Below are 24,384 nucleotides of genomic sequence, written 5' to 3'. Positions count from 1 at the left end.
TTCCCTTAATGGGTGTTTGACCCGTGACCTAGAAAAAAAAACACATCCGAAAAAAAAACAAAAAAACAGGAACAGAGGGACTGAAGTTAAACTGAAAAGCGAAGTGATGTGAAAAACGGGAACATGCGTAAATGGGAGAGAAAGCAAGGAGAGTGACCCTGTGGGAAGAGAGAGAGACAGTGAGGAGAGAGACAGACAGACAGAAGGAGGGGTGGAGAGAGAGTAGAGAGAGGGAGAGAGAGAGAGAGAGAGAGAGAGAGAGCAGAGTGGGAGGGAGAAAGTCCTAGACTTCAGGACCTCGCATGAAGTGCGTCAGACGCTGCTTAGGAGAGGCGGCAGGGAGCAGAGGGCAGCGGCAGGAGAAGAGGAAGTGCTGTCCGCGTACTGACTTTCTTTATTTTTTGTATTGTTTTTTTTTTTAAATGCTTGTGGGGTGACGGGTGAGAGAGAGAGATAGAGAGACACAGAGAGAGAGCCTCCTCTCCACGGGCCAGCCGATGAGAGAAGATGAAGAGCCAAATCACCAACGCCATCTCCGACTTCTTCTTTGAGTACGAGACCCCTCGGCAGGTGCTGGTGAGGAACCGGAGGGTCGGCGTGGTCTGCCGTCTCATCCAGCTGGGGGTCCTGGCCTACATCATCGGGTGAGAGCCCCACCTTCATGCCTGCTCCTCTGCTGTGCTGTGTTGTGACGGGTGTGCGTGGGGAAAGGTGGAGGGCGGGGAGGGACAGACCGGGCAGGTCCGGGCGGATGCCTTGCATCTGCACGCACCGTGACCCCTGGGGCGGGGGTGACCTCTGACCTCGCTGACCCTGCAAACTCCTAACACCGGCGGAGGAATGACCCTGGCGTCCGTCTTACGCAATGCACGAAACTTTAGCGTTTTACTGCCGGACAGTCGATCCGAGAGATGCATATTGCGAGCGGGGCCGGTGTTGACACAGCAAATAGGCGCCGCAGTGTAAAGCAAACACAGCGTGTTTCAGCCGACCTGGGCGGGGGGGGGGGGTGGCACAATCAAAGAGGCGAGGACTACCCCCCCCCTCCCATCCTGTTGAGACACACCACAAGCTTGTGAAAGCATGCCGCAAGTACGCAACAACACATGCTTTGGCATGTTGAGGTCATTCACTGGAAATTCACCCCCCCCACAGTGGAGCATTTCCGCTTTTGTTGCTCACGGGCGCTCGCGAGCTGCGTGTGTGTGTGTGTCTACATGCTTGTCGGCGTGTGTGTGCGAGGGGCACATACCTCCTCTTGAACAGCAGAACCCGTCAAATGTGTACGTTTGTGTGCACATTTGTGTGTATGTGTGTGTGTGTGTGTGTGAGAGAGATGAGCACGCCGAGGCGCATGCTAACACAGATAACAATCAAACGCTGGCCGTTTGGCTGCCAGTGGTGGGGAAGGGACCTGTTACCGTCTGCCGCTGATGGAAAATGTGACAGATGATGCGAAAAAAAAAGAGAGAGAAAATGAAAGACAATCAACGCCCCCCCCCCCCCTTCCGCCCCCCTCACGGCTGATTCGCGCGAGAGGCGAAGTGAAAGGGCGAATCGCCGTCGATTCCGTTGGCGAATCTTCATGATGAGTTTCCCCTTTTATAAGTTTCGGTGAAAATGTGCCTATTTGCAGCGCTCACGGTGACGCAACCAAGAGAGGTGGGGGGGCGGGGGGGGCATGGCGGGTGGGAGGGGGGGTAATCAGAGGGCGCCCCCAACACAATCGGAACGAAAAAGAACACAGAAAAATGCCTCAAATCTCCACCAGACAGTCTTTGATGAAACACAAAGCCGGAGGTTGGTCTCTCCTCTCCGGCCTGCTGCCGCTGCCCCTCACAGTGCCGCTCAGTATCACTGACCCCATTATTACCGTCCTAGCTGTAAAGTAAAGTCTTGGGGGCGGGGGGCACCACCGTCTTCCTCCCCCCCCCCCACCACCTCAGCCACTAGGCAACACCAAAGCTGGTGAGTGGCACGGCGGGAGATGTGATCTTAAGGCTGTCTCTTTCCTCCTCATCAAGATTGGTGGGCACCCTGTCAGGTCATCCTGCATCTCCGTGACACCAGCAGCGGACCAGTAAACCGCTGGCTGCCCTGTCAGGAATATTAATGTCCCGTCCCACCGGAGCCTCGTCGCGCACAACCGCTGCCGTTTTGCTTGTTTTTTCAAATTGGCAGAAAGCAGCAGCATTTTTTTTTTCATTTTATCATCCACGGCACAGACGTATTTCTCCGCTTTCAATATTGCTCCTGACAAATTTGTCCTCATGTATGAAATTAAAAAAAACAAAAAAACAAAAACAAACAAACAAAAAAAAAGCCGCTAGAGTCGAGGTACGCACAGCAGATGGTGCTCTGCATAAATCACACACGCACAAAAAAAAAAAAAAAAAATCCCACGACTCCCGTTAATCGGGAACGGCGGCTTCCGCGAGCCATAATTGCTGCTCTTTTTAATTAATTTAATTCCAGCCTCGTTTCTTTTCAGGTGACAAAAACCACCCCCATCTATTGTTTGCATTTTGGAGCGATTCTCTGAAAGTCATTTTTTTTTTCTCCCCACCATCTCTCTATGTCCTTTCATCCTGATGTGTCGTCACAAATTGAAGACTAATCTCAGGGCTGCAGAGGAGCCCCGCGCGCTGCACACTGAGCTCTCCGTCTGCCGGAGAAGATACACATCTCACTCAGGCTGCTGTTTCCGAACACTCCACTGCCATTATTTCACGCTCACGCCTTTTCTTTTATTCCATTAAGGCGCTCTGTTTTGTTCTGCCCACGTCCTCGGGAATAAAAAGCCGCCACTTGCATAATTTGATTTGCCCAACTGATAGAAGCCGCAGCTTTATGGGGCATACTGGGGGTCCGGCGTGCAGTTGGAGAGATGCTGTTGTGAGCTGCCGTCTCTTCTCTCTCTCTCTCTCTCTCTCTCTCTCTCTCTCTCTCTCTCTCTCTCTCTCTCTGTCTCTCTCTCTCTCTGTCTCTCTCTCCCTCTCGCTCTCTCTCTCTCTCTCTCTCTGTCTTCTCTCTGTCTCTGTCTCTGTCTCTCTCTCTGTCTCTCTGTCTCTCGCTCTCTCTCTCTCTCTCTGTCGTCTCTCTGTCTCTGTCTCTGTCTCTCTCTCTGTCTCTCTGTCTCTCTCTCCCTCTCGCTCTCTCTCTCTCTCTGTGTCTCTCTCTCTGTCTCTCTGTCTCTCTCTCTCTCTCTCTCTCCCTCTCTCTCTCTCTCTTCGTCGTCGTCGGCTGGCGTCGTGCGACTTCATTTGTCTACAGACAAATGAACATGTTCCGCTGGTCTTGCTGTCCCGTAGGCTTTCTGTCACTGGGTAATTGCTTTTCATACCTTACACTGTATAAAATAGCTGAGCAGGAGGCGTGCCTGTCTGCATGTGTGTGTGTATATGTTTGTGGGAGAGAGAGAGAGAAGAGCGAGAGAGAGACTGTGTACACACAGTGTCATGGCAGTGCACTCCAGCTGTTGCCTGGGCTGCAAGCCGACTTTTGCTACAAGGAAATTCTTTGAGTTCAGGCAGCGTTTGTTCATCAAGTCCACATGACGCCATTTTAACACATAAGTCTCAAGGACTTAGGATACTATGCAGGATTTTGAACTCTCAATTTTCATTCTGGACACCCTCGCACAATGATGCATCCCAAAAACCCGATGGAATTTGTGAAAAAAAAAACCCAGCATATTTAGCCCTCTGTTTACAGTCTCCCACAGAATTCTTCTGTTTTAGATTTCTTATGAAATTCGTTAGCTTCCACATGTTGTGTGGTGGATAAAACACTTGGCTGGGAGAACCCCAGGGTGGTATTATCACCCTTTGTGACATCACAACAGGTTAATTTCTAGAACTGCCCTGGGCCACAACACTACAGCAAGTACAAGGATTTAGTTTTTTCTCTTCTTCACTTTACAGAAATAATAAATGGTGATAAAGTTTTGCTTTTTCTGACTTCCGCAGGAGAACATGACACACGCTGCCGAACTGATAACATCTGATTATTGCACAATACGGAACCTTTAAAACCTGTTACCTAAATTAATAGTGCTTTTGAAAGAGCTTGTTCTGTCTATATACCTTTCATGCATAATGATAAGAGCACAGATATTAAAATGTCATTGCTCATGCACTGCCAGCCAGTAACCAGCTGCCGCTGCTATTTTTACTGCAATTTCATTTCGACAACAACCAAATTTGCTGAAAAATGAAAAAAAAAAAGCAAAACCACTAACTAAAAAGATATTTTGCAACCCTCTCTTTTGAATAGCTGACTTTAAAAACATGTATTATGATTGTATTCCTGCGAGAGCTGAAGACACTTAAAGCAAATTTTAGTGAAAGGCTGAATTCTGAGGACTAATATGATGTTACAGCGTGCGTTTCTTACCTGTGCAACGTGTCAAAACTGGATATCTGAATGACATCAGCAATAGACTCCAATGCACGCGGAGACCGTCCCAGCTTGGTAAATTTCAAAGGGTGAAAGCGTTGCTGGAAGTGATTCAGCGCTCGGACATGACAGACAAAACAAAGAACACAGAGACCGACAACGAGACAGAAATACTGCGGCTCACTGATAGAGTTCAGCACTTTTTCCCATTTAAAGCTTTAACTTTTCAGGCTTCAACTCCAAAGATTGACTGCTTTTAAATGAATGCTTGTAAAAAGAAACATTTTTGGCACGCAGCTATTTTTCACAACAACTCAAACGATGATGTTGCCAACTGCTCGCCCTGATCTCGATAAGCACATTAAAATCCTGGCAATCATCCCTTTTAGGACGAATATAACAAAACAGCTGTACAATGATCGTCTATATGGGCCCTTTCTTGGCGGGTTGGGGTGGAGGCAAGGGGTGACTGTAACATTGCACAACCGTGTTCCATTCACAACCACCGAGGTGCGCCGCCGACGTGTGGAATTACAATGCGGAATGCTGACGAATCCCTGACAAATCCCATCCCCTGTATGAGTCCTTGCCCCTGGGTACCGTCTTACAGTCGGCTGCACCGTGGGGTCTGACAGGATGCTCTCTGCCCCTTTCGCAGGTGGGTGTTCATCTACGAGAAGGGATATCAGTCCACAGACACGGCGGTGAGCTCCGTCTTCAGCAAAATGAAAGGCGTGGGCTACACCAACGTCAACGGAAGCGAGAGGGTCTGGGACGTCGCCGACTACGTCTTCCCCCCCCAGGTTGGTCGGTCGGAGGGTTTGTTGAAGTCAGCTCGGGCCTGTCGGCGAGGCTGGAATGTTGAATTTGTTTGTCACTGGACCCCTAATTGGTCAGCGCTTTGCCTGCCGTCTGCTGCGGGTCACAGTTACCGCTGTTGACGGGACTGCGGTAAATGTGGGTCAGACCAAACGTCAACGAAACCATGAATCAAACTGTCCGCACGAATCAACATCAGGCTGACTCAGGCTGCCATGATGGAGAGGCTTTGCTGCCAGAATGAACAGCCGCCCTCCGGCCCAGCCGGAGGACATCAGGCTGTGGGTGCAAGGCTCACCTGATGCGATCTGCCAGCTTTGACAACCTCGCCACATCCCGTTGCATTGCCAAGTTCGAGGTAATGACACACGGCTAGTAAAGAACAAAGCAAACAACCTGTTAAAAGAAAAAACAGTTTATATGTGTGGATTTAGAAAGCCACGAGGTCTCCCTGTTATCTCTGGGAAAGAAATAAAGCAACTTAAAATGGGATTTCCATGTTTGTTCTGAGGTCAGGGTGTGGGCCATCTTCCTTCAGGGCAGGTTAGTCACACTATTTGGCGTGATGTATTAAAAAAATAAAAAAATAAAAATCCCCTTTTACGCATCCCCTGGTACATTCTGAACTCTTAAATATGCCTTTTGCAGAATGCAAATGTTCAAAAATAGTAATTTATTCATTCATTAGTTATCATTTATTTATAATAGCTAATTTCATACTATAGGATTCTGATAATGAACAAAAACAACAGATGGAAATGAAAGGCAATTAGAAGTCAAGTCTTTCTTGAATATTAATAAAAAGAATAATGATAGGGCTTGGAAATTTACCACTATTTTTCTATCCATTGTATTCTTAGTTTAAACTGCATTTAAGCCACATTTTATATATAAAAGAACTAAATATAATGCAGGATCATTCACCCAAGAAAACCAAGGCCACCAACAGAACACCATTATTGTGTTAAAAGGTATTTCATGAACATTTCGTGATGTTCAGCCAGTTTATTCCAAAATTGCTAATATATATTTGTTGTATTTTCAAACTCAAACACAAACAGCAACAACAGGCTGGTCAAGTTAGATAATGAGAAGCATTAACAAAAATTACCACTCTAGAAGTTCAATCGCAGTTTTGATGAAATTATTATGATCATAAACACCTGCCGTTGATGCAGTAATTACGTGGCAGTAATTAGCTTGCTGCTTTGCTACTTATTTGCCTTCCTGGACAGATGAAGTGGGACAGAATAGTAGGATAAGAGTGAGAGACTACAACCTGCTGCTGTGGTAACCAATTGGCCTCCTTTGTCCATATTTTTTCATGCTACCATCAGTAACTGTCGCTGTACTTTAACATAATAATGCTAGGCTACCAGTCTGTGAGGTGTCTTTGACATAAAGCAAGACAGATCAGTTCTTGAGGAAGCAGCCAATCCCGTCAGGCAAAATAAAAATAAATATTAAAAAAGGCCCACTGTGTAAGACTTAGTAGCAACTAATGTTGACAGAGCATATTGCAAACAATACTAATTCTGGTCTTGTTTGTTGTTGTTGCACGTGATCTTACCTCAGTCTTGCAGGAGTGGTGGTCCAAAAACTATGAGTCAGTCCTCTTCTTAGGCTCCTGTACACATTTACTGCAAATGAAAACAAAGCCATTTCTTTGTGACAAGCAACAAAAACGAAAGACAAAAAAAAAAACAAACATGCATATTTATTCTAATTTCCATTTCATGCCAATGAATCTGTTTAAATGCGACACACTGAGTGACGCTAGCCATTTTGTCGACAAATTCTTTGGGCTGAGGTAAATTGGTGAAATGAAAAGTCAAGGCTTACAGGAAACGCTCCAAACTTAACTGCCATTAGTATTACCTGAACCTGTTTCTGCAGCCATTGGGAAAAAGGTCAAAGGAGTCAGTTCAGCTTGCATGGTGACATTTTTAAGACGCGCAGTACCCTTAAAACAAAACAGAGCAAAGCGTCAAAGTCTTTCAGTACATGGATTAATCAATGATGAGAAGACTGAAGTCACAGTTGAAACTGTCCAGCAGGTAACATCCTCACAGCCGAACTTACTTGTCTGAACCAAAGAAAATAAGAGTAACAAATGATCAATGCTAAAGAGTGTCTACATGCTCTGGATTATTGCAAAGCTAACAGCTATACCGCATCAATCTTATTTTTCTCTTTCCTGGAAACTAAAAGTGGGCAACACAACGTGACTATTTGTGAACAAAGTCTTTATTTTTTTTTTTTAGAAGGTGTTCTGGGGGAAGGTCACGCTGGGATTCAAAGTGTTTGGATTGGCTGCCTGCAGTTAACTTTGCCATGTTGCATAACAGCAACATCTCTCAATGTGTCATTTCACAGCAGAATGGCATTTTTGAATAGGATGCAGGAGGAAAAAAAAAACCAAATACATCTCTCTTCTCAATCCAACCCCACAGGGAGACTCGTCTTTCGTCGTCATGACTAACTACATCATAACTGAAGGTCAGAAGATGGGAAAGTGTCCGGAGGTTGGTGAAAATACTCCAGTTTCCCTCTGTTTTTCTCGTTGACTTACACACATAACTTTAATAGAAAAACCAAACAGCAGTTGTTTTTCATTCCAGGTGTGCTTCTATAATTAGATATTTGCACGACAGAAAAAAAAAAAAAAAATGAACCCTGACCCTTAACCGTCAACAGATGTGAAAACTGCATGCTGCCAAAGCTCAAAATGGATGGGCCACTTCATTTTCACATTGCCTTGTTTAAATGTCGAGGATAAACAGTTGTTCTTCACATCCCCAGCTGTGCGCACACACACTGACTCTGATCCCGTGTGTATTGCAGCTCCCAGGCAAGCACAACTGCAAAACAGACACCGACTGTGAAGGAGGGAGATTCAAACGTACGGGGCACGGTAAATCCTGGTGGATCCAAATATCTCTATCGATACCAATGTTGGCGTTGGCTCGATATCGGTGTAGTGACATCAATGCTTTCCACCAATGATTTTTACCCATAACACCCCATAAGTAACTGTAACTATGACTAATATATAAATCTCAAATAACTACAGACAGGGTTGCCCATTAAGTTAGAAGAAAAAAATGAATGGAGGGCAAACTATCAGCTCTTTATGAAGACTGCTGCTTTAAGGTGCGAAAGGCATTGAATGGTGTGGACAGGTATTCTCTATTTACCCAATAGCTTTTCCCAAATTCTGTCCTTATTTAATTAATAGTCCACAAACAATTATTGACAGAAAACAAACTCACTGAAACACTTAAAGGTCCTGAAATGTAATTCAGACTTTGATGCTACATTCACCGGAGGTACGATAGGTATCGTATCAGTATCAGCGATACTGGGCCAGTGTTTATTTGCTATCCGATCGTTAAAAAAATCTTGCAATATTTCCCACCACTGGTGTGGTGTATTTGTTAAATGGGCTGCAGTAAGTAAAATACACAAGAACACACGTGTCCATTTTGCTGCTAAGGCAAACATTTAGGCGCTTCAATGTTAGAGTCGAGAAAGAAAAAAAACACACTTAAAATCAACCGATGTCGTTGCAACCAAACACATTGTGTGCGTGTTACTCCTGTGTGTTGACTGCAGTGGCGTGGCACACCAGTAAAACCTTATGCAAGCACTGTCATGCATGTGTATGTAAGAGCAGACGATACACAATAAACCCTGCCAGCATGAATAACAAGTCCAGAAAAACAAATAGCGAGTCCACTGCAATTCATTTTTATGAAGTCAAAACACAGTATCGGCTGCAAGTTCAAAGAGCTATTATAAATTTATTACCGTCCATCTGTCCCAGGGTTAAATTCTGAGCCTTTCAAGTCCTCTGTGCTTCACATCAACTTGAATAACACCAATGTTGGCCAAAGCCTCCGATCTGTCTGTTCCAGACCCGTCACATTCAGCTTGAGGTGCTGGGATCACTTTGTAGAAGGCGATGTGTCTCTATATGCTTAGAGACAGGCAAACACACCAGGCGCCCTGTGGCTAAACAGACTAGTGGGCTGGAACAAACAGCTGCGGAACTGTCTGCGAACACTTTTCACTACATGCGAGTTGCAGTGCGCGCCAAAGCTAATCGTATGGAGGGAAATTACGTGTTTGAACCAGGGCAAGATAAGAAAAGCGGCTGCATCAGCACTGGCTGCGCTACGTTCTTGTATCTCACGTGCTGGTCCCGATGCCAAGATAAGAAGATAGAAGCCAGTACATGTCCTTTTGTGCCACTTGAAACTAATGGGCTTTGTTTGCTTCTTTTATTCTATATGTTCATGCTTCTGAAGGTGAAATGACGGGAGTCTGTGTGAATTCAACCAAGACCTGTGAAATACTGGCATGGTGCCCTGTGGAGAACGATCTCATCATACCAGAGTATGTGGAAATGGTTAATCGTTTTGGCTGCAAAATGCAAACCCAATTGAAAGACATGTTGTAACATTTGAATTTGTCATAACACTTTCACTGGAATTCATTACTCTTCCTGCTTGCGCTTGTTTCCACATAGTCCACCGCTGTTGATGTCTGCGGAGAACTACACCTTGTTCATCAAAAACTCTGTGACTTTCCCTCTATTTGGTGTGACAAGGTGATGAAAGCTGTTCAAGAAAATGAAGAAATGATCCTCAATGATAAAAAGTTTTTTTTTAAAGTTGCTGCATTTAGTTTTAGGGGAAAATTGACAAATATTAAGCCTCTATCAAAGTGCAAACAGAGAAAACTATTTCCTCATACCATAAGTGAACAACTTGGGTCATATTTCTCTCTTGCTATTAGTTTCGTGTCCCTGTGACTTGGCAATCTTAGCCAAGTCTTAGCTTCAGACGAGGAAACAGCAAACCAACAAACCCCAACCAGCAGCTCCAAACTCTGTTAAGCTCCCTCTATATATTGGAATCTGTAGTTTTGGATTGATTGATTCTTTGCACAAAGCCTTGCGACATATACGTTTTAGAGTTAATTCATGCAGCCATTCAATGGTTTGTGATAAAATCCTACTTGCCCCCCTGCCACTGCCCTCTATTCCTCCCTTTTGCATATGGCCATGTATGGTAGGGTGTCCCAATTCCTTCTGTGATTCAGAGGAAATAGTCTGTAAGTGGACCAATAGGCCATTTAAAGATAAATGTTTTCAGATACCAACTCAAAAGAGGAATTTAACAAAAAAGAAAAAAGGTGGGGTGGGAGAGGAGAAGCTCCACATTTGGACATTTGGAATCTCATGATGTTGACAGTAAATCCAAAAATGATGCAAGATCATTCCCTGCTTCTTTGATCAGGGCAGGGGAGAAACACTGTGCTGGAATATTGCGCAAGCAAAATGTCCCCTGGTTATTGTCAACAGATACGTCTGCTTTAAAGTGTTCAGTCAAATGGGACAGATGTGATATGACACTGATTAGGGCTGCAGAGTTGATAGATGCAAGGCATCATAACAAGCGTTAATATGTAAAATAAATAATGGTGTGTCTGGTCGCCTTCTATTTGCTGTCATTAACATGCGGTTGGTGGCTTTAGTGTAAAAGAAAATACTTATTTTTTAACAAATCTTTTGGCTGCAGAACTTAAGAGGCAAACACCATTTCACCAATAACGTTATACTGCGTTTTGAAAAATTATGTATGTACTGTTTTCATATATTTAATTTTAAAAGCAAAGTTGGAAATTAAGATTCTACTTCTTCTTTTTTTTTTTTTTACCTTCAGCTAGCCTGAGGTATTTAGAGATCTCTAGCTCCCCTGGTGGCTCTCAAATCCTTCTAAAATGTTCTTTATATCAACTGGAGCAGCTTTTTGCCCCTGGAGATTCAAACCAATACCATGGCGGTGGTGAAATGCAAACTAATGAAGTGTTGTCCCCAAATTACAATTTCTAGGAATAATACTCTCTAACTGTTCCGAAACTTACAAAAGCAATCATGTCAACGCTGAATGACTCATCACACTCTTCACTCTTCATGCTTAATTGTGACTGATGTGGTTTTCAGGAGTAACCTGGTAGAGGGGATTGATTCCGCCTACATCAGCCGATGCCTCTTCCATCCGGAGAAATCTCCTCTCTGTCCCATATTCAAACTGGGAGACATAGTTAAACTGTCTGGCTTCAATTTTGAGACCATCGCCAGTGAGGTAAGCCACCGGCTTTGGCTCCTCCTGGCCACACCACAACACATGCGTCACACAACATCACACACTGGACACACAGACAGACTCCCATCTCTTCAAAGCACACCTGCACATGGCTGACTCTCTTTCGGTGTTTTGATCCCTTTGTTTTGTCATGGTCTTTTTTGTTTTTTTAAGAGTCATTGCATCATGTACTGTATTGCCATTGTTCTGTCAGGGAGGGGCCATTGGTATTGTGGTTGACTGGACGTGTAACTTCGATTTGGATGTACGACACTGTAAGCCACAGTACAACTTCCACGGTCTGTATGGAAACCCCAGCGAGACCGACTCAGCCAGAACTTCTGTTGGCTACAATTTCAGGTCTGTCACTATGTTTCATTGAGGAAAAACAAACTAAACAAAAGTCTCTAAACTGATGTACAAGACCACTATCGAATGTAAGGTTTTTGCAACAGCTGTCCTAAATTACCAGGTATACCAAAATCCTATGTTATGCTTTTGTTGAAACAACACTATGTGAAAGGCATTTAATAGAAATTATATTTTGATATACAGTATTTACTATTGTCAGGAAATGTGAAGATTCTTTTTCACCTGTTTGACAAAAAAAGTAGCTCATATTAATAGTTCTTGATTAGGATGTCACTTTGTAGTGATTTAATTTCAATTTCCATTCCTGAATCAAAAAATATTAAACGCTGATTAATTGCAGACTTCTCAGAGAACACATTTTAGGTATAAAAACTTGATTTTAAAGGACTATTTAGTTGTTTTAATTTGAATTTTCCATATCAATAAATAAAACATTTTAAAATTTTAAGCAGTTTTTGAAAGATTTCTGAAACACCTGAATTTTCTAAATTTGCCAGACGGTCTCATGAATTTGTTAAGCGCTGTAGGAAAATGCACGTGTCAGCTGAAAGCAGCCTCGTGCCTGCTTGGTGCCGGAGCCGGCAGCAGGGATAGAATCAGTCCGTCTGTGTTTGGGGGTTCTGCAGTGACTCCAAATGCAAATATTGAATGCACCGGCAAAAGTATCTAATCTAAAAATTACATTGATGTGTTAGGTATGCAAAGTATTATTTGGAAGACAAAGTTGAAAAGAGAACTCTTCTCAAAGTGTTTGGGATCCGAATCGACATCATTGTCCAGTCGCTGGTAAGCCATATCGATTTTTTCCATATTTGACTGAAGGAGCCTCAGAGGAAGCCCTAAATTTGCACCACTATCTCACCTGACAGGCGAGAAAATTTGACATAATCCCCACGCTGACGGCGATTGGCTCTGGAGTGGGCATCTTCGGAGTGGTATGTCCTGCACTGACTAACAATAACAGTTTATTGCCTCCCTGGATCCTTGTGTAAACCCACTAAGCCGTCCCTAAACCTCTTCCAGGCGACGGTGGTCTGTGACTTGGTGCTGCTCTATCTGCTGCCCAAAAGAGAATTTTACAAGAACATGAAATTTAAGTACACGGACACGCAGACTCAGGTGAGTTAAACATGAGTTTCAAAATATCATCCTGGCTGTCTTGCCTGTCCTAATGAATCTAACCAATGGGGGGCAGCAGAGAGTCTTTTAACGGTGATGGGTCCGCCAAAAGGCGCAGCAGCAGTTACTAGCGGACGGGTCGTTTAGCCGGAAGTCCTCCCTGTGCTCTGTAGGTATTCCCCTCTTATTAGACCCTAACAGCTCACCAATCACCCAGGACCACTAACCCTTTAGCCAGTTAATGCTGTGATTCTAACACCCGCTGGCACTGCACCGCCCTCCCCTCAGTAGAGCCTCTAACCTCTAACCCAGAAGATGAAATTCTCCTTCCCTTTGCCCCTCGCGAACAGCTTGACTGAAACAGGCAGAACATTTTGTATTTACAGCCTGACAGCGAGTCGCTCGCTTTAGACTCAAGCGTCTATTACACCCTTGAAGCGAAAGCACGGGAAGTCCAAGACGATGGGCGGCCCAACGTGAGTGTGTTGCTCCAGTCCAGACAATAGAGTAGATTGAAAAAAAAGAAAAGAAGAAAAAATAGAAATAATTCCATCATGCTTATGCTGAAGGCGAGGGCCGTCTGCTGCTACCGGAGCGATCTAACTGGCTTCTTTATGCTTTTGGACTTTTAATACCGCAGGATCCTGATTCAGAGGCAGGCAGCACAGAGACTGAAGTGTCCAAAGTAAGTCTGAAATCTACTCGACAGCAGCAGTTTCACTTGGTTTAGTGTGATGACTAATTTCAAAAATGTTTTTTTTTTTTTTTGCCTTTGTGGGTTTAGAAATGAGTTGGGAGCAAAGTGAAACAGGTGCCACTTTAAAGACGAGCCGCACCGATGAGCCGCACCGACGAGCCGCAGTGGATCCTGCAGGACTAAACAGACTTTACCCCCATCGAAATGGACTGAGGCCCCCCCGGGGTTAGGGGGGGTGGGGCGTGGGGGTAATGACACTCCGAGCTTCCCTGACGTACCCTCAGTCTCCAGCAGCATCTCCTCAGCAACATCCTTCCTCCTTCTTGAAGCCATGCACAGACTTGTGAACCTCCGTACGCACTCGTGTGTGCTCTTCTGGGTGTCGCTCGGTTTGCTTTTGTTTTGGGTGTGACCTCCGTCTCCTCTCCACACGGACGCAAAGAAACACTCTGTGGTGCCTCCTCGCTTGCCTGTGTGTGTGTGTGTGTGTGTGCAGCAGATCATCCCTAGGGTTGTTGGGGTTGTTTTTTTCTCCTCAAAGCAAGAGATATGCTATCAAAACATTGACGGATGCGCTTCATCTCCTCCTCTGTGCACTTTGTGATCAACAATAAAAGATGTGCAGTGCTACTTCCCACGCCCCTCCCCCCCTTTAGCTTCACCGTGCAAGTGGTCAAAATAACACTGTGTTAAAAAAAAAAACACGATTCAGACTTCCTTATTTATTGTTGTTTTTGAGTATGTCTGGGTGTACAAAAAGGCATGCAAAAAATAGCTCCTTTGTATTGTATTGGTACATATTTACATTGTAACTGCTGCATTAGCTATGGCGCCATACTTGGGTTGCAGTGTGCACAGTCAGAATGTTGCAGGGCAGGGCGACAGACAGGCGGCATCTTTGACACACACACACACGCTCCAGCCATCGCACAACCCCACAGTACCGACTGACTCACCCCCCTTTAGAAAGAAATGCAGTACGGAAATCAGAAAGTGAGGTCAGCGATCTCTTGTGCAGTAAAAAACACCGAGTTTTGTTTATGTTTTTTCACAGCAAGTAAAGCAAGCTCAAGGAAGGCTGCAAAGCAGCATCCAGTTTGTGTATACAGCATGAATCAGAGATTTGGATAGTAATTTCATGTATGCGCAATGAGGTCTGTCTAAAAAAGAAAAGAAGAAGAAGAAATTGTGCCTCAACAGAATAGAGAGGATTGCTAACTTCCGGTCATTTGCTTTAACTCTGGTTGCACGGAAGCTGCTGTTTGCACTCTCATTTAAAAGCTCTCTCACTCTGCTGCTGCCACTTACTGTAACGAAGCAACAAAAACAACCTTTGCAGGGAGGTCTTTCACGTGCCACTCTGTGGGTGGAAACGCACGGACACAACTGTCACGAGAGTTCTTAAATTACAGCACAAGGGTGGAGAGTATAAATGTCACACTGGCGGCACAGCAGCAGCAAGACGGGACAGATATCAAAACTACACGACAGGTAAGCTCATTACGCACAAATAAAGGCCACTGTCACGAAAAATCTGAGACGGAAAAGTCAGCAAGAGAATGGAGACATTTATGTTTTGTTTTTGTTTTGTAAAAAGAAATGAAGGGGCAGCGAGACATGCAGACCGATACAAAAGCTTAAAAAAGATGCAGTCAGAGGAGACACAATCAATATCAGCTTTTTCACAGGCGAGCCACGTAGCCGCATCCTCCATCACAAACTGTGGCGTGATGTTTAGCGGGTGCCAGCAGTGTCCAGATGTGATCGAACAGCTTCAACACGTAGCCAACATGAAGGAAAGTGCAAATATTTAAAGAGGCGCAATAGTTTATCCAGAGGACAAGACGGAACGTATCTCAGTCCATCAGAGGAAAAATGAAAAGCAAGAATCCTTGTACTTCGTCTGGAAGTGTTCACACAAGACCACCGCAGATCACCAGTCTGCTTTCTTTACTTATGCATTAGCACAATGCTGATCAGGATCACGCTGAGAAATGACCAGAAAAACAAACCTGGCAACACCAACATTTATACAGAGATCATTCTCATGGGGACGAGGACGAGTTGACAGCAAGACAACACATAGCTTCATACTTTTTGGTTCTTACAGCCCTTAGTTAGTTTCATTTTTTCAACCTGTGTCACATGGTTCATTTTTTTCCCAGCAGAATCAAGAAAAAAAAAAAGCAATTTCTTGACAACAGCCCCTGATTTTAAAAAATGCATATATGCTTATAAATCGAAATGTAACTGACTTTTCATCTAGTTGCATTGGACAGTAAAATAGAAAGATGTAAATCTCTACGTGAACCATCACTTTCATTAGCTGCAATGGTAAATTCCTTCAAACAGACACTTACTAACAGCATCCCAGTTTCCCAAATGCTGTGGTAATTAAATCTCACTCAGCATTCTTCACCACGGGACACTGATGACAGTGCTTGTGGAGATGCGGTGCACTTCCTGTTGCTAATTAGCCACACAAACAGGGCACCGATGAGTCTTTTTAATACTTCTCTTCTCCTGTGAGCTGTGCCCTCTGCCAGCCAAACACAAAGTGAGACTCACGATGCAAAGAGCGAAAGTGTCAAATAATTTGTTTTGAACGTTGGATTTGAGTCAGCAGACACAACAAGCTTATTTTCCATCCATGTTAAAACACAGGGTTTTATCTTGTAAAAAATAAAGTAAAATAATATAGAATAAAGTTTCCCTCAAATACGTCAATGAGTCAAACACTTGTTGTGCATAATCTAACATGTCAACTGAGCTTTTTGCTCGCAAGGGGGGAAAAAGCTTAATGTTGAATAAGTGAAGGTTGAGGTTTGCACAGGGTCAATCCTTCAACTTTACCTTTACTACAGCACCATTTTACCCAACATATAACAGATAGATGGGACCTTTCACAAATGAAAAATAAAAACAGTACAACCACTATGATTCCGAAAATGAGTTGGCACGGCTGCAAAGCATAAAAGAGCTGAGTTTTGAGTTTTTCACCATATATTTATACAATACACATATCTTGGAAATGTTTCAGAAAACTACTTCAGCCGCCTCTACAAACATGAAAACATACAATTAATTCATAATAAATGATTAAAAAAAAAACAAAACTCCTGAAAACCAATAAGGGCCAAAACATTAATCCCTGAAATAATGAGTTGTCTTGCATGTTGTTATTAGTGTACCAACCTCCTTCATGCATCTTTCCCTTGTCCATCGTCCTGGCAATAAATACTGAAAGTAATTACATTTTTCTTTTGCACAGACAAGACTCTGCCAGCTCTTCCTACAACATACACAGAGGAACATTTACAAGTCTAGCCCTTATCCGACCTTCCCTTCCTTAATTTGCAAGTCTCTTGAATCCCACATAAATTGCCTCAGTGTTTCACTTTATCTTGGGCACTGAGATTATAGACGCTTTTTACTTCATGCTTTTTTTTTTGTCTGCAACCAAGAACCATTTTTGAAATGACCAATGTGGTGGTACTTTAAAATTCCAGTCACCATTACTTAACATTAAATCAAAAATAAAAATGGAAAATGGCCAGACAGGCAGTCTGGCGCATGACAGGAATAGGACGAGACATGCGATGTGACTCCTGACACAGCTGGGATTGCGTGTAACATCAAAGTGGTTGGTGGTGCGGGGGGAGGGAGGGTGCGTTCAAAGACAGTGAAGTCCATGTTCTTTTCCTGTGATCTCCCATCGAGGTGCGTAGCTTCCTTCAGCTCGGGACAGAGTGAGACGGCAGAATGAAGAAGCAGCTGATGGCGAGGATGTGAGACAAACTGTCGCCGCTGACGCCTCCTGATGTCTATGTACAACATTAGAGCGGAACTAAAGGCCTTGGATCTTGCAGGGGAGACGATCCAGACTGGGTTCCATGCAGAAGGACTGCTGCAGAGGCTCTTTATCTCTCCACCGGCTTGGAAACAAAACTTTGACAGGTGCTTCCAGACGGCTCCGCAGCTGATTAGGCTCAATTATTCACTCTCATCACGCAAACAATGGCTTTAAAAAAATCAACTATTTGAGTGTGACAGTCTCCCCCACACCAGCGCAATGCCGGCTGACAAATCTGACAATTCTATTTTCATTCCTCCAGCAGCAATCTGAATTGTAGATAATACGGAAAACAAACATGCCACAAGGTTTCTCGGTACCCAGCAGGAAAGCAAACAAGAAGGTGATTTTTTTTCTTTTTGTATTAAAAGTTAGTGCCCCGAGGTTCCACACTGAAGAGCCGAGCGGAGTGGAGGACGCTCGGGGGACAGTAGGAAGAGGGGGGTGGGGACCATTACGGTGTGATGAGTAAGACATAAGCCCTCCAGTCTCCTCAGTGTTTATACGGCTGTGGTGAGCCGCGCTAAGGTTGGGTTCCACCGAGGGCACGTCGAGGTCTCAGGACGAGGGCTCGTCTTCGTGCAGGTCCTCAAGCTCGACCTCTCGGTGGCCGTCGGTTGTGCTGGCCTTTCTGCGAGAGAAATAATTGGAAGATACAAGAACGAGAAAGACATTAGTATGAGCTGATTCTAGAAGAGTGTTAGATTCTAGAACAGTTTTTCTCAAACTACTTTGGCCCAAGACATCTGAGGAAATATTTATTTTTCATTTGTGGCACCCCCAATTTACATTCTTAGTTTTCGCTCTCCACAGCTTCTATCCATGACATATTTTACTACTAAATTTAGATTCTTTGTATATGCTACTGGAACTATTCTAACTTTATGAAATGACAACATTCACTGGATTTGTTTTTCATTGGGATATCTGGCACATTTAAATAAATTATTAATGAATTAATTTCATATCAGCCAAATATATTCATCAATTGCAAATGTGAATCATCAATCAAATGTTACAACATTTTAAGTGCAAATCTTGTTACATTCCAGAAATAACAACATAGCCACCTGAATACTAATCTCTTGTACTGTCTCACACACATAGGGGCTTAAAAGATCAACTCTCATAATTCAATGTATTGTCCCAACTATGCCCCTGTCCTGACTGTCACATCACCCCAGGGTGTCACGGCTCCTACTTTGAGAGAAACTGATCTAGAAAATCAAACGTAGAGTTTCAGGTTTAAACTACAAAGCCTCAGTCGGGGTTATGCAAATATGACTTGTTTTTCCTAATAACCTTTAACACTAGGAAGTGTTAAAGGCACAGCTAAATGCTTTATTGATGGAACAGCAGCAGAGGCATGGCAATAAGATGTCTACGGCTCCATTTCCTTTTATCAAATGGGGACAAGCGGGGGGCTGAGCGGACTGCAGGGGATGACGGCGGGGCTCTGCAGGTGGCAGGAAGCCGGGTGAAGGGCAGCGCGGACTGAGCAGCACAGAGTGTTACCTTAGTGAGCGCCGCAGATTTAAAGAAAAATCCCTGCAGCAAAAGTGGGAGAAGAGATGGCAGAGTCATAATAGTGAGGGAGGAGAATCCCCCTCGCATTCGTCCTTCACATCTACAGTCGAAAGCTTGGGGAATATTAAATATTGTGGACTGCAGGGTGGAAAAAAAACAATATATATCGTGTTTCAATAGCTATGGTTGTGTGTTAAGGGCCTTTAATACGATGACACAGTTTTGACGTGGATGCAACAGTGCACATGCAAATGGGAGCGTGTGGGTTGTGGGTAATAATATTTAAAAATAGTGCACTTAAACTTACTAAAGAGCGATTCTTAATGCAATATATCACAAATTCATGGGATGTCTAAAAACCTTTGTTTCCCACCACTAGTTTGTTATTACTTTGCTTTGTTTACAGGGCAACCAAGTGACTGGTAATGAACAAAAAAAGGTTCTGAAGACTGAACTGGGCTCACCCTGTCTCCAAGTTGTATTATTGTCAATAAAAGCAAAATCCTTTTCACTCAAAACCAGCAAGTAAATATTTCATTTCAATTCAGCAACACATTGCAGTTCAGTTTTCTGCTGAGTGGAAACAAGTTTCACATTTCTGTGTCTTTTGAATGATATAATAAAGTAAGACTAATGAAGCCAAAATGAAGGTGATGTGTTGCGTGGTTTAATGCAAGGGGAAATAAAGTTGTTTTTCGGCGTTTAAACGCTGACTTTGAGAAGTGTGATTCCACCTTCAACCACCAGAGTGCCTTTCCATATCCTTCACTCCTTGTAAAGATGAGCCCCTGTGAGACGTGATCGTGGTCTCCCAGAACACTATTTGCCACGAACATGTTTAGCGATCCTCAACAATTCCACTAGCTGCAACACCACCCAAAGGTTTTCTTCAATTAAATGTGAGAGGGGCAGAATTCCGTCGGCACCGACTGGCTTTTTGCGCGGTACATCTCTTCTGTCTCTGGAAGACCGATTGCAAATGAGAATGAAATGAGGTTAAATACATACATGAAGCCCACTTAATATTCCATTCAGGGGCTTTCGAACAGACATTCGCAGTAATCCACAAAACCTGCCATGGATCAACACATGAAGTCCAGGAAAATTAATTCAACTGTGGCGCTTCTTTTCAGGAGCTCTGAAAAGTTCTGAAGCGCCTTTTATTACCCAGCAGAGGGCAGTGTCGTTTCAAACTCCTCTGACTTTGCCTGAAACGCTCTCTGCCTCGGGTAGCATCTCTGTCACTGCCAGGAGCTGAGAGTAACAAGGGAAACCTTGGCCTAAATAGGCGACAACTCATCCAATAAAGAGCCTGATAAAAAAAATAAGAGTGCTCTTTATTGTGGCGTTTACAGTCTGCTGCACATATAAAACCGACGACAGTCCCAGGGGCGCGAGCAGTCTGGATAAAACACGCTAATTTGCCCGTGACTGTGAGTGTATACATGTTGAACTTCCTCAGCGGGATGTGAATATCCTCAGCCAACGCTTTCAACCGTGAGACCAAGGTCAGCCTCAGGCACTCGCAGATCTGTGCCATTCTCCTTCCCCCATTTCAAGCTGGGAGCAACAGACACACACACACACACGTACACACTAACACAAAGAAACATTTATGAAAGCTGTAAGCCCCGCTGCATACAGTGAAAGAATGAATTATGGTGCTATGGCAACCCCAAAGCAGCCACCGCCGCTGCTGGGATGGATGCGAGTTAACCTGATAGAGCCCAGAGGGGAGACAGGTGTGCAGCGCTGAGCCACGTCAAAGAAGAAGAAGAAGAAAACAGCAGCTGCAGTGTAAACAGTTCCAACGGTGCTGTGCGGTTTGAATTGTGAGCGGATTATCTTGGCGGAATGAAATACACAAACAAACAAAAAAACATGGGACGTGTCTTCTTACATGAGGAGGCTTCCAGGTGCAGACATGGACCTCTCCTCTCTCCTGCTCGGACACTCGAAGGGGTTGCTGAAGGAGCGCTTCCTCAGCATGGCTCTCACTAAGATCTGAAAGCAAAATGAAAAAAAAAAAACATGTTGAATACCTGAGAGACTGCGGTTTTAAACAGATAACATAAACCATTTATGGGCGTTGGCCTACAAGCTCACATTTGACTCTGCAAATTTTCAAACGCACATCTCTGACTGTTCAGTGTTTCAGTACTGAGTGCGACGCTCTGATGACGACGATGCCCTCTGACAAGGTGATTAAGCTGAAAATAAATCCCGAGCACAGGCGTCTGACACATGAACGCTCCATCACATGTCCTGGTTCAGTGACAGTTTTGTCGAAAACGGTCCTCGTCGTGGTGCTGTTCACATTTTGCCGTCATGACACCAAACAAGGAGGTCACATGACAAGATATTAACATAATCTGCTGCTGTTGCAGCTTTTACTTCAATAAACCGCGTGGGTTGAAGAAATGCTGTGCTACTCCATAGATGCCCTACGTTCAAGACAATATCGCTATTGCACAAACTTTTGAATATTTTTGTGCACACCGCTCTTTACGTGCTGTTTTTAGGCCAGACATGGGATTTTAACGAGGCAGACACAGGCCGGCTCTGGACGTCAAACTGCAGCAGCTGATGCAGTTATTTCCCAATAAGATGAACAAACAGATCCGTCACTGATCAGATTGCGGTTTCATTTAGAGACCGGGAGGGTGGCGAGCCTCTCGCTCGTGTTCTGCGGGTCGTGTTATTCCGCTCCCGCATCTAAATGTCTGGAGACAAGGAGGAACAAAAGTGGTGTTTGTCTCAGGCGTTACATCATCAGGCAGCGTCCGCCCACTCAGCCCCCCTTCGAAAACACAAAGGCTGACGGCACTGCGCTCATTCATACGGACTTCAGTTCAATCACTGTGAAGTCCGTCCTCGCCCCCCCCCCCCCCGCCCCTGTAATATAACACTGTGGAGGTGCATCATCCTTTTTGGTTGACACAAGAACACTGAGCTAGTAGCGTATCCCGAGGATGCTCACCACTGCCGAGAGGCTGGGGACGAACTTGACCGAGTTCTGGATGTCCTCCTCCGTCACCTCCACCGCAGAGCAGTGCTCCTCCTCCAGGGGCAGCGTGTCGCTGCCTCCCTGCGTCACCCACTGATCCAACTGAACACACAGTGGGCGGAACAAAAATGGCAAACCTGTGAGCTAAATCAAGGGCTGTTCCAAGCACAGTCAATGGACTTTCAATTGAATTTATGCTGTTTACAGAAAGGTCACTGATTATAATGAAGCATTTTCTGCCGGCCGGGCAAACCTCCTGTTTTAATGAGCACTATGTCACCTCCCCTGCATGAACTTGATATGGAATAATTGTTTAGCACAGATGTGGCTCTGGGATGGCTAATAATGGTTCATAGTTTGGATATTTAATCATGTTTGTTGCCATCAACGGGGAAACATTTTTTTTTAAAAGCAGCCTTGAACACTGACAATAAAACAACCCGTGAAAAATGTTCTTTGAAGATGTTAAAGGTCTAAACATCGCTTGCTTTCCTGTTATTCAATATGAATTTACTGCCAGGAAAAGATCTGCAAATTTAGATCCGATTGGATCAGAATAGATTAGATTAGATGAGATTACTGTATTGTCAGTGTAAATTGAGACTATGTGTATTTTAAAGGTGAAGCTGATCCACATAAAATAGCTTTTCCTCTGACGAACTCAGAACACAGTGCAAGAATGTTTCATTTACACAACACAACACAAGATTGTCAATATTGGATGACAGATTAAACAATCTAATTTCTGAAGTAGAATTGTACACGTGTGTGAGTGTGTGTGTGCATGCGTGTGTGAGTGTGAGTGTGCGTGTGTGCGTGCGGAGGGGGGTGGGGGGCGTGTGTGTGTTTGTGTCTGTGCCTATGAGTGTGTAAGTGCTGCTGTGCAGTGACAGGCACATGTTCAGCCATGCGTATGATAAAAAACAGCTTCAGGAGCGGAGAGAAATGAACAGCATTAATTGATTTCTCAGCAACTCCCATAAACAGCTTCTCGCTCTATTTTTTTTTAAAGTGAATTGGAACTGTGCCCTCCGTCTGAATCATCTTTTTGATTGAAGGTATTTGATGCAAGAAGATTGATCAAAGCAGTAAACACACAAAACCGATCATTAAAATAAGGGCTGAGATCAACCTGTGAGATGGCCAATTATTGCAATCAGCTCAGCAATTCATTCATGCGTCAATAACACAGATGCTTCTGTTCATGGGTGAGTGTGAGGCCTGAACAGCCAAGTTCTGACTTGTTCCACGGGACCGCAAAAGCAGTATCTGGTAATAAGGTGAGTCACCGCCGCACGGGCAGACTGTGCCATGGAAACAATGTGAGGGGAAGCGAACAACATGTGTCTGCAGTCGGCCCCCGAACACGGACTCTGTGTTAGCGCAGGGCTCCGCGGGGACCAGCACGTTGCATCATGCCCTGAAGCTACGCGCCATGTTTAATGAGCCCCTGCAACGCAGTCAGGTCCGAGCCCCGCCGTCGCCGCTGCACCCGCCGCACCCGCCCCTTCCCGAGGCCAATCCAGTTCAGGTTGGCAAAGCCACTGTCAAACAGCTGTCATTAAGAAATATTTGCTGGCTTACGCAACAAATGACTCACGATCAGACGGCGGCTTTCTGCTCCGTTACCTTGAGCTCAGGGATGCTGATTCTGGTGTCGGGGTTTTTGTCGAGCATCCGTAAGATCAGAGTCCGCAGCTCCTCGCCGATCTGCGGTCTGCGATGAACACAACATCAAGAGAGAGTTTAGTTTAGACACATCACAAGAAAAACAACTTTACACTCCAGTGCAAGACATCAAGACATCCATCAACATGTAATACACATGTTACATGCATACATACATATACATATATACGTATATACAGTGTATATATACATACATTGTATATATTGTACATTATACATTATGCACATGTATACACTGTATACATATACTATATGCATATATGTATATACACATATACTGTACATATACACACACACACACACACACACACACACACACATACATATGTGTGTGTGTGTGTGTGTATGTACAGTATGTATCTATATGGCCACAAAACACAATTTATTTTAAACAAGATTCTGTTGTGCATGTTAATATCTTTTTTTTTGACAACTCCAAAATTTTACATAATCTCAAATATTACCATGGCATATTTTAGATGCAAAAAAAAATGCTAATTATGTTTTGCTAAAACAAATTCCTGAGCTCACCCTGGATACTTGCCAAGGGTCATTATCCTGTTGAAACACCCAGTTCTGAGCTGTACAGTAAACATGCAAAAGGGACAACGTCTGTTGTGCGTAGCTACACTAAAAGCTGTTGCACCTAGACTTAGGAGTGATTCTTTCTATGTATGTATGTATGTATGTATGTGTGTATGTATGTATGTATGTATGTGTGTGTGTATGTATGTATGTATGTGTGTGTGTA

At 44.1% G+C, this 24,384-nt stretch overlaps 2 protein-coding genes across 5 annotated transcripts in view; one reads left to right on the top strand and one right to left on the bottom strand.

Annotated features, from left to right (window-relative positions):
• Positions 1-166: 166 nt before the first annotated feature.
• Positions 167-14,002, top strand: p2rx1 (purinergic receptor P2X, ligand-gated ion channel, 1). Of its 3 annotated transcripts, none has more exons than XM_076020121.1 (14): positions 167-644; positions 5,057-5,201; positions 7,671-7,742; positions 8,062-8,131; positions 9,528-9,615; positions 9,749-9,829; positions 11,228-11,369; positions 11,584-11,729; positions 12,437-12,527; positions 12,611-12,676; positions 12,765-12,860; positions 13,247-13,336; positions 13,501-13,545; positions 13,645-14,002. In XM_076020121.1, the coding sequence occupies exons 1-14, from the start codon at positions 508-510 to the stop codon at positions 13,648-13,650; spliced, it is 1,275 nt and encodes a 424-aa protein (XP_075876236.1). In that variant the 5' UTR covers positions 167-507; the 3' UTR covers positions 13,651-14,002. The 3 variants fall into 3 exon arrangements, with proteins under 3 accessions (XP_075876236.1, XP_075876237.1, XP_075876238.1); XM_076020122.1 differs by having other exon boundaries at positions 168-644; positions 8,062-8,119; XM_076020123.1 differs by lacking the exon at positions 13,247-13,336 and having other exon boundaries at positions 168-644.
• A 262-nt stretch (positions 14,003-14,264) lies between these two features.
• Positions 14,265-24,384, bottom strand: part of camkk1a (calcium/calmodulin-dependent protein kinase kinase 1, alpha a) — a 58,726-nt gene continuing 48,606 nt past the window's right edge. The window contains exons 13-16 of one of the 2 annotated variants that reach the window (XM_076020119.1): positions 23,574-23,661; positions 21,918-22,046; positions 20,838-20,941; positions 14,265-18,041 (exon numbers count right to left, since the gene is read on the bottom strand). In XM_076020119.1, coding sequence (XP_075876234.1) covers positions 17,969-18,041; positions 20,838-20,941; positions 21,918-22,046; positions 23,574-23,661 — 394 coding nt within the window. In that variant the 3' untranslated portion in view covers positions 14,265-17,968. Of the gene's footprint in view, positions 18,042-18,561; positions 18,959-20,837; positions 20,942-21,917; positions 22,047-23,573; positions 23,662-24,384 lie in introns of those variants that run through there. The other variant, XM_076020120.1, reaches the window with a different exon arrangement.

This window comes from Nelusetta ayraudi, unplaced genomic scaffold (assembly GCF_046127955.1).
Source record: "Nelusetta ayraudi isolate G7.1 ecotype Tasmania unplaced genomic scaffold, CSIRO-AGI_Nayr_v1 ptg000011l, whole genome shotgun sequence".
NCBI lineage: Eukaryota > Metazoa > Chordata > Actinopteri > Tetraodontiformes > Monacanthidae > Nelusetta > Nelusetta ayraudi.
Note: the sequence above shows the minus strand (reverse complement) of the source record. Positions and strands in the feature narration are given on the sequence as shown.

What these genes read in the sequence shown, in the direction of transcription:
- p2rx1 (XM_076020121.1), top strand. Translation starts at nt 508, where the DNA reads ATGAAGAGCCAAATCACCAACGCCATCTCCGACTTCTTCTTTGAGTAC. An exon ending in CCTCTATTTGGTGTGACAAG is followed by an intron (nt 9,830 to 11,227) that starts GTGATGAAAGCT and finishes TGTGGTTTTCAG; the next exon opens with GAGTAACCTGGTAGAGGGGA. An exon ending in AAGACGATGGGCGGCCCAAC is followed by an intron (nt 13,337 to 13,500) that starts GTGAGTGTGTTG and finishes TTAATACCGCAG; the next exon opens with GATCCTGATTCAGAGGCAGG.